Source organism: Spea bombifrons, chromosome 13 (genome assembly GCF_027358695.1).
Source record: "Spea bombifrons isolate aSpeBom1 chromosome 13, aSpeBom1.2.pri, whole genome shotgun sequence".
NCBI lineage: Eukaryota > Metazoa > Chordata > Amphibia > Anura > Pelobatidae > Spea > Spea bombifrons.
In genome coordinates, this window is record NC_071099.1 from 11,449,070 (window position 1) to 11,458,570 (window position 9,501).

At 43.7% G+C, this 9,501-nt stretch overlaps 2 protein-coding genes across 2 annotated transcripts; one reads left to right on the forward strand and one right to left on the reverse strand.

The window, feature by feature from the left end:
- Positions 1-1,936: 1,936 nt before the first annotated feature.
- Positions 1,937-6,244, reverse strand: FAM217B (family with sequence similarity 217 member B). Its single transcript, XM_053453628.1, has 5 exons — positions 5,982-6,244; positions 4,300-4,368; positions 4,173-4,217; positions 4,004-4,086; positions 1,937-3,150 (listed from the first exon to the last, which is right to left on the reverse strand). The coding sequence occupies exons 3-5, from the start codon at positions 4,215-4,217 to the stop codon at positions 1,998-2,000; spliced, it is 1,281 nt and encodes a 426-aa protein (XP_053309603.1). The 5' UTR covers positions 4,300-4,368; positions 5,982-6,244; the 3' UTR covers positions 1,937-1,997.
- Positions 6,245-7,050: 806 nt separating this feature from the next.
- PPP1R3D (protein phosphatase 1 regulatory subunit 3D) lies at positions 7,051-8,830 on the forward strand. Its single transcript, XM_053453616.1, has one exon. It carries the CDS (start codon positions 7,473-7,475, stop codon positions 8,379-8,381), a length of 909 nt encoding a protein of 302 aa, XP_053309591.1. The 5' UTR covers positions 7,051-7,472; the 3' UTR covers positions 8,382-8,830.
- The last annotated feature ends 671 nt before the right edge of the window (positions 8,831-9,501 follow it).

The following is a 9,501-nucleotide window of genomic DNA, read 5'->3' on the forward strand; positions in this document are numbered from 1 at the left end:
ATCACGAGTCTAGAACTCTACAATGACCTATTACTGGATGAGAACGTCACAGTGTTCCATAAAAGAAACCATTGGATTTCACCAACCGAGAACTTGTTACAACACCCCAACAGGACAGAATGAAGACCAGGAGAAGGTGTAGATACAGAACAGAGACGAGTTGCTCAACTGAGTTTTTTGATCGACAGAAATGAACCTGCTAGATTACCATGAGATCAACCGGGATTACCAGCTTTTGGTTAAAGAGAATACAAGGGAGTAACTGGGTTGTCGTCGGCAGTCACTCAATAAGTTCTCATCTTAAGTGCTCCCTTTGGGTAGCGTGCAGACATGTCTGTGTCCATCACAGAAACCTGAACATTTAAAGTTTCTTTGATAACCCAGAAGCCATAGTCTCCTTAAAACCCCCGGATAGTCGTAAACTGCCGCCAGGCAAACTGAACCAGCCTTGGTATCTCAGGTTGTCTCTGGTCTGACATAAAATAACTTTTAGGCTAATAAATCACATATGGCACATGTAGGCGTTTGTTTAGGAACATTAACATGTTAACTGCTCGACCGATGTGCCTCAAATCTTTGGTAGGGAATCCTCCAATCAACTTTAGGGCTAATTACTCAACAAACACCAAAGCTACTGGACCTGTTGGGATAAGAAGAAAAATGTGTACTGTAAAGAAAATGTTCATTTCAGTAATCAAAGATTCAACGGTGGTTTACGTAATCAAACTGTAACAGGCGACGTGATTACTATCTTTAAATACTTTAAAATAAATTGTTATATTTTTAACTATCGGTGGAAACAAATCTAGAGTTTCATGCTGGTTTCATATTAATACGCGTAAGGCGATGGCTTTGGACCAACAGAATACTGGTAAGAAGGTGCTGGCAGAGGGTGACGGCGCCACCTTGTGGTCATAATCATGAAAAAAGAAGGGATAAATAATCAGTTTCTACACAGATACCGAAAAAAAATATTTTCATTATAATTATTATTGTGGATTAAATAGAATATAACGAGTTGCGCTGGCAGTGTATAGAACTAATTGATCAGATGGATACAACTGGCATGTGTGGCAAAGTGTGCATGGGACTGGGGGATTGGAAGCAAGCTAATGATGAATGAGATGGTCGAGACAGCAAATGGAAATTAATGATGGTAAAAAGTGCTTTAAGATGCATATTTCACAAACTACGCATATGCTGAGAAGCATGCCAATGAAAAGGGTTAATCTTGTTACAGGTTTGTAATATGGTCGCTACCATTATCATAAAGATAAGAATGCTTTTTCGTTCATTTACAATAACTCCAAGTGGAATTTAGAGCTGTCACCCACGGCCCCCAGACCTCTTGCTGCCCCTTCACGCACCATTTAGTGGGTCGATCACAAGATGCTGACAGTGTGAGCAGTGTGAGAAATACATATACCATAAACGCAACATTAATTACTATAGGCACAGACAAAAAAAATGTGTCCTGGGACCCAATCATTTTAATTCCTTCCGCACACACATATTACGGTATATACATACAAAAAGTCATTCGGAGAGTAGCCATGGAGGATATTACTGATTTAATAGGAGAATGCAAGTCCCGTTAGCATTACTTTGTATCTTAAGCAAATTCCTAGAAACCTTTACAGAAGATTCTGGAAGGTTTGTGACCCACTGTTCTCGCGCAAGCTGACAGATTCCAGGTACCTCCTGAACAGTATGAATAAAAAGTAAGAACCCGCCAATAAACGTTTGTGAGCTACGTAAATTCCCCAATTTTATATTTAAAGCTGTAATTATTTCAAGTTGTAGCCCGATAATAACCTAAACGACGACCCGCGCACCACTAGTTACGGCCAATCTAACAATTAGACGACAATCCGCAGCTTTGCTTCAAAAAATATTATTCTTCATCGTTCTAGAATCTTTTGGTCGAAAGAGATGGTTTTGTGCTAATTATTATTAAATAAATAAATGAACGTATCTGGTATTTAATGGATCCCGTCTCACTGACTTGTTTTTTCTTTATTAGAAGTCGGTTTGACCGTTCCGGATTTTAATTTGCGTTCCCCCCCAGACTGTTTGGCGGTAACGTGCTTTACGGAGGCTGATCCGTTAGTCCTGACATTACTAGTGGATTTAATAAGCTTTGTGGTGCTTTCTGCAGCAGACGTGAGTTTCGCCGGTCTAATATTACCAAAACTTTGGATTTTAGGCTTATTTCCCACTGCCGCCAAGTCTTTTGCCTGCTGGCAGCCTCCGCTCTGTCTTTTCTTGGTGACGAACCTGCCGTCTTGGGTCTGTTTCTGGACCGCAGATAATCCCACCATAGTACTGGATCTACGGGCGCCGCTCTGCGTGGGGACATCATGGCAGGGGTATTTTTTGTGACAGTTGTACTCCGGACCCTTAGTACTTTTAGAATCATCCGGGTGAGATGATTGCTTTATAGGCAATGAGTTGCTCCATGGTTTTATTCGCCCCGGGGTTTTTCCATTAAGGGGCATCCTGGGGGCAGTCTGAGGCCTCGATTTGCAGGCTTTACTTTTTTCAGCCTCTACCGTTTGCATCTGAAGCCACTCTAACTGGAGAAGGCGGTCAATGTATCTCCCTGGAAAGCCGGACGCCGCAGGGGGCATCGTATGTTTCCCTTCTGTGTTAACAAAAGCCGCCAGCTGGGGCAGATTCCAAGAGCTAAAAGGAGGAGGCAGGACATCGGGATAGTTATAATCTGCCCCTTTAGAGTCCAGGTGGTCATCAAAATACCCTGGGGCAATTTGCTCTGCCTTGAGGTTGAGCTTTGGGGGTGCCAAAGGAGACGATGGAATGGGAATCCGTTCAGAGTCTGAGAGGTCGCTTGCGCTGTCCTCGTCTTCTCGTACGAAACGTAATGATTCCAAGTCCAGGAAGAAGTCCTCTGGCGGCTCGAGTTTAGATTGAGAGCTGCTGATACTTGCCGTGGCCCTTTTATGTTGGGGGGTCCATGCTGACTTTGGCTCCATGTTTGAACAAACGGATTCCGTGATTTTGAACTCCCCTCCCAAACCGTTAACAGAACCCACAGCGTCCGTATCCAACCTTTTGCTGGAATAACCTCCCTGTAACGATGCCCTTTTCCCCTTCTGCGCTTCATCATTGGGTTGGCAGATATTCCGAATTCTGTAACCAAACAGACATAATCATCAGAGAAACTTGCCGTGGATTTTTTTTAGGGAATTTTTTATTATGGCTGTTATCTCTAACACAAATAAAGATACTATCCGGTTGCCGCCGTAGCATGCATTTTTAATGCGCCCACAAAATTCATTATTTTGCCTGTGGGTTCAACACAATAGGTCTGTATCTCCGATTACAGCTGTGAAAAGGGTCTCCGATGAGGGCGTCCCTGCTTCTATCACAAACAGGGATGTAAAATTTCCCAGAATTTTGAAGCCGTTGAAAAAAAATTGAAAAAAATGGAAAACGTCCTTTTTTCTGGAAAAATAACTGAAATGTCTGAAAAAATAAAAAAAAATGTTTTACAAATTTAAAATGATTTTGTTACACTGGGAACATGGAATGCAGTGAATATAAAATGCTTGAAATAAAATTAACCGTGAATTATTAACTAAATGTGCTTTTTAAAACTGTATTTCTTGTTGCAAATGGAACATCAAGGTTTGTATATGTTAAGAACGCTTCAACTCTACACGAGAACAGGTAACCCCCCCTTTCCCTAAAATGCAACAAGATGGAAGAAACCATCAAAAAAACAAAAGATCGCCTCTAATCCTCCTGCATGGATTGGACGGGGAGAGCGATCACAATCGCCCAATCGGATTTGAAGTAGCTGGCATTTTTTGTGCGTCGTTCATAAAGATCTTCATGTAATATAGCTGGAATGCTGTGTCGTAAACATATTATTTATCAATTTTTCTATTTTTTTCCCCCAGAACTTGCCATCTCTAATCATGATGATTCCAAGTATAATAACAAGGGTCTCTGGCTAAGAAAGGGTTAAACGCTACTGTACCTTACTGGTTGCAGCGTATCGTCCGAGTGTTTCTTTTTCACGGCAGGCAGTTTACACTGAAATTCATTCGCTTTCAAGATCATCTAAAATGGAAATTGTATTTAGAGGAATATCCCTTTTTGGTTAAAAAAAAACAACAAAACAAAACAACAAAAAAAAAACCACTTACGCTTTTGTTGTTGTTAGATGTTTGTGAAGTTGGGGGGTAAAACATCTAAGGATGCAGAAAAACACAAGAGTCAAACGGCTCGTTGAAAAGAAAAGTCCCGGGAGCGACGAGTGAATGGCGCGTTTACCTCTGGTGATTACATTCTGCGGGATTTCATCGAGTCGTTCTCATCAAGCCTGGCATATCGAGTCCTTTTCTGCAACCAGAAGAGAGGAATAAAGCAAAGCAGGGCATACACGATAGAGTTTAATTTCCCAGCTCTCCATCCTAAATTTGTGGGCAGATCGGCCCCCGTCTAGTCGCCCGTTTCTCCTGCTGTAAAGACCTTAATCAGTTGTTGGTCTCGTCTTAGATTCAGGAGCCGCATGTCTATCCCATGCATGTTTAAATCCCCTTGCTGTAGTAGCCTCTACCACCCCTGCTGGGAGGCTGTACCGCTTATCTACCACCCTCTCATGTAAATGTTCCCTACATTACCTTTATCCCGTGAGGCCCACCCGAAACCCATGAACCATATCGTTCTTGCTGGATCCAGAGGCACAGCGTAAGAAAAAAAAAGAAGAGAAAAAAGGGGTTTTGGCAACTAAGATAAGGAATGGCTTGGAGTGGAATCTTAAGTCTGGATGATTGAACTGAAAACAGATCCCTTTTTTAATTAAAATCAGAATTAAAGGAATCAAGAAACAGAAATCCGGATTTTAACTCAGGCACTTGGGGAGAAACGGTTAAAACGCCTCTTCTGTTGCTTAGAATAATAATTAGCGACTGAAGCCAACACCTTTTTATCTTGGTATTTTTGCACAGCTGGATAGCTTTTTTATACTTTGCCCGAGGCTTTTCTTAGGCTCTCTAAACACTGCCTAGGCTAAGTATGCGCTGAGTGAAGCAGCCGTGTATACACTACCGTTCAAAGGTTCGGGGCCACTGAGCTGTTTTCATAGAAAACAAGGATATTTCTGTCTGTTACATAATTACAAAAGGGATTTCTAACCATCAATTATCCTTTTAAACTTAAGCTTGGATCAACGAACACAACGTGCCATTGGAACACAGGAGTGATGGGAGTGATAAAGGGCCATCGGAACACAGGAGTGATGGGAGTGATAAAGGGCCATCGGAACACAGGAGTGATGGGAGTGATAAAGGGCCATCGGAACACAGGAGTGATGGGAGTGATAAAGGGCCATCGGAACACAGGAGTGATGGGAGTGATAAAGAGCCATTGGAACACAGGAGTGATGGGAGTGATAAAGGGCCATTGGAACACAGGAGTGATGGGAGTGATAAAGGGCCATTGGAACACAGGAGTGATGGGAGTGATAAAGGGCCATTGGAACACAGGAGTGATGGGAGTGATAAAGGGCCTCTGTACGCCTATGAAAAGATTCCTTTAAAAATCAGCTGTTTCCAGCTACAATAGTCATTTCCAACATTTACCGCGTCTGCGCTAGATTTCTGATCCATTTCAGGTTAGTTTTTTTCTTTCAAAAACGTAACCCCAAACTTTTGAACGGTATTGTACAAACATAGCGGTATCCTGGCTTTCATTACGTAGGCATTGAGCTAAAACCCCGGTAATTACATTTAAGCAAACAATTAAAGCATTTTGGAACAGAGGGAGAGAGAAAACAGTAAAACAATATTGAGGGAAGAGCAGCGAGAAAACATTGCAAGTTATTTACAAAACTGCTTTTGTAAATAGCCAAAATCCTAAATGTATACGGATTAGATCCCATCCTCTCCAGGAGACGCATCATACAGAAATCTCCCTACGACATATAAGACGCGTACATTTGTTACTCGATTTACCTCATCGGGTACCACTGTGACATCATGTTTGACACCGCAGCAGCACTGTAGGGGTTAAATGAAAAAAAATCAGCCCGACATAACGCAGCAACCTGAAAAAAGGACAGATCCGTGCCGGTCATCCCCCCTGCGTGGATAATTCCAGAGATGGGGGTAATCCGGAATCGTTGAGCTCTTTACAGAGATCTAAAACGTTCCAGGCTGTATCCTTGTCACCCCGGCCGATATGCTGTACGTATTCTGATCTGCACAGCGGACGTCTCTTTTCCCAGTGGATGTCTCTTTTCCTTTGGCTACGGTCTCCGTGGTACTGTTTGCTTTGATGTCACTGGTACAATTCGTCCACAGCTCCTCCTATCCAGCCTCAAACAGATTGTCATAGCGTTTGCAAAGCATCATGGGTCAAAGCTCGCACCATCGGGATCACCCGAGTGTGTACCTGCTACAGCGCACGGCGCCGCATTCTCAAGTGCTATGAATACGTGTAAAGAAAATGTCACTGGGATTATGCGGCCACATGGGACGCAGCTGCCGGTGCCTGTTTTGTGTCCGGCATCACTACACACAAGGGAAAACATATATAATAACATGTACCATTAACATAAATTATAATAGATTGTAAGCTCCTGGGATCAGGGCACGCTTCCCTTTCTGTAATCTTATCGTCAGATTGTATTTTGTTGGTTTTAAGGTTATTGTTAGTCTCCACAGCGCTACGGAATCTGCTGGCGCTATAAAAACGTAACACAATGGACTGGAGTTAACCCTTACGTATGCCGCTGGCATAAAACACATAGAATGACTGAAGATTGTGCTGATTCTTTAAAGTTTATCTCCAGCCGTCTTGACGTTTTATGTCTGTCTCCTTAAAGACCGTTACTATTTTTGCACAGCCCTGTCTTGTGCTCGAAAGGAATCAATCTCTTTAACGTGACATTTCTGCTTCCTGAAGCTGTGACAGGCAGCTTCGTACAACCTAAAGGGGCATGGCCAGCATGTGGTGATAGACAGGTCCCTGCTCCAATCAGAAGAGAGGGTGTTCCAACGCTGACATCTAACACCAATTCCCACAGCCGTTCGCTTCTGTTCTGATAGGAAATGCGGACTCAGGAACAGCGTATTGTCACCAGGCTGTTGGGAGCTATTGCTGTCTCAACAGCCTCTTCCGGGATCCTCTGGGGCACTCAATGCATGCGCCAATAAGCTCAGCGTCAAATGCTCTGTCCTCTGGCAAAGCTCACAACAGAAAGGTCTCGGCTGCGGAGACATTAAGCCACATCAGGGGTGGTCAGCTGTCGTTACAACAGACGGGCTCCTGCTTGGGCAGGTAAAGGTGGGCTAAGCTACCCGTGTCCTTTAATGGGGCTTTTTGCAGATATCCTAACTGACCTGGGCAGCGGACGATACCGCGTTAAGGACATGAGCCTACTATAGTTACCGGAGCAGAACCAGAACCTCTTCTAAATACTGAATTCCCACCAGTTTATCGCAATGTCCTATGCAATACATCCTCTGTCGCTGCCGCGGAGCTTTAAAGAACAGGTCGAACAGTGTATTCCACGCAGCCTGAGCTACATCAATAACCTGTATCAGAACGCGCAACTGGCCGAGGGATTTGGCAGTCGAGGATCGGCCGGCGGGATCGCCAAAAATCAGCATGCCTTCCGACAGCTTCCCCGAACGCAAAGCACAGTAAGTAACAGCTGCGATCCAGAACTTCGGCCAATAATGCGTCGGAGAACCAAATCACTTCCCTGCTCTCCCGAAAGGAGAAGCGCCGCTAAATGCCGGCCTGGATGCCATAAAGTGAGGTTCGCAGACTCCCTTGGTTTGGAGCTGGCCGAGGTCAAGGTTTTCAATGCTGGCGACTACCCATCCATCCCTCTGCATGTCCTCTCCAGGCTGTCAATCAACTCGGACTTGTGTTGCAGTCAGGATCTGGACTTCTCCATCCTGTACTTGGAGCCGGATTTCCAGCTGCCGTCGGACGGCGAGGATTTCTGGCGCAGGCTGCAGCAGGACTGCGTCTGTTTGGAACAGGTCACCAGCTCGGTGGAGCTGGGGATTTCGGGCACCATCCGAGTTCTCAACTTGGCTTTTGAAAAGTTGGTCTGCGTTAGATATTCCTTCACCGATTGGAAGACTCACTACGAAGCGCACGCCCTTTGGCAAAGCAGCGACAAATCCAGCGACCCGGAGTCCGATGTATTTTCATTCGTTCTGCCGCTTCCCCCGTATCTGCAGCACATCTGCTCGGCCGTACACTTTGCCATCAAGTACCGGGTTAACGGAAAAGAATACTGGGATAACAACCGGGGCAAAAACTACAGCTTCACGTACAGGAGCCACTCTCTGAAAATGCCTAAAGACAGCGAGCAGAGCTGGATTCACTTTATCTAAAAAAAAAACCCAAAAAACAAATGGAGTGAAATGTTTTCCAGAAATGAACAAAGTGTCGGGGTTGGGACACGGAACACAAAGGCATGAAAGGTCCCGATTCTAGAGCTTTCAGTGTGAAAGCACCTGCACGGCATTGTGTTTTAAATCTAGCACATGCAGCACTTGTGCCAAAAGGTGAAGCTCTGCCGGCTCGGTGAATGCTTCTGTTTAGTCTGCAAACGTCGTGGGGCACATTGACGTAAAAGTGAATTTATTTAAAGTTCCCTCTTGTGTTGCCTTAATATGCCCCGGTCATGGAATTGAAGGTGACCCCCGAGCCACACTGAGGTGGGCTTTCAATGGGAGCGCCAGAGACAGGCTTACCCGGCATTAGCTTTCTCTGTAAACTTCAAACACGTTACAAAGTCTCAGCTCTTCCAAAAAAACAATTCCGTGTGCGTGTGACCCGTTCCGATGACACAATACTGCACTCCGTACCATCAGAGTTAACTGGCCAGGACTGGTCTGCACCCGGTAGTTTTTTGTTAAACGCTATCTGATGATGTATTTAATGTTTTATATTTTTTAAGAATAGGGTTCTAAAATGGAAAGGGGGTACTCCGATTAACAGTATTTATTGGATACCCATTGGCTGCAAGGTTCACAATCTGGTTGACAAACAGTTAATATGAATACTTGGTGGTGAAACTACACATTTTTTGACAACTTGGTTAGAAATAAGCCCTTCTGTATAAAAAAATAAAACGTGGACTTCTGGGATATCCTGCATTCTATATTAACTGTTTCTCCACCTTACCAGAACTCGGGGGCAGTTACCGGGGTAACCGACTGCTAGAAGATTGCATTCTCCAGCCCCCTGAGAAAAGAAAAGTCATCGGATTTATATAATGCAAAAATAATATGCAACTTTGGAATCAATTTTAAAGCCAATTCTTTATTACTTTTATTATTTTTTTTTATTATTTAAAAACAAAATTATGAAAAATTGCTTTCAAATTTTCAGGTTTGGCCTATATTTTGGGCTAAAAAATATATTTAAAACTTAAAGAGGTCCTCGACCCCAATAATTTAAAAACTATGAATAGCACAGTATGAAAGACGATGCAAAAATGGTTGATTT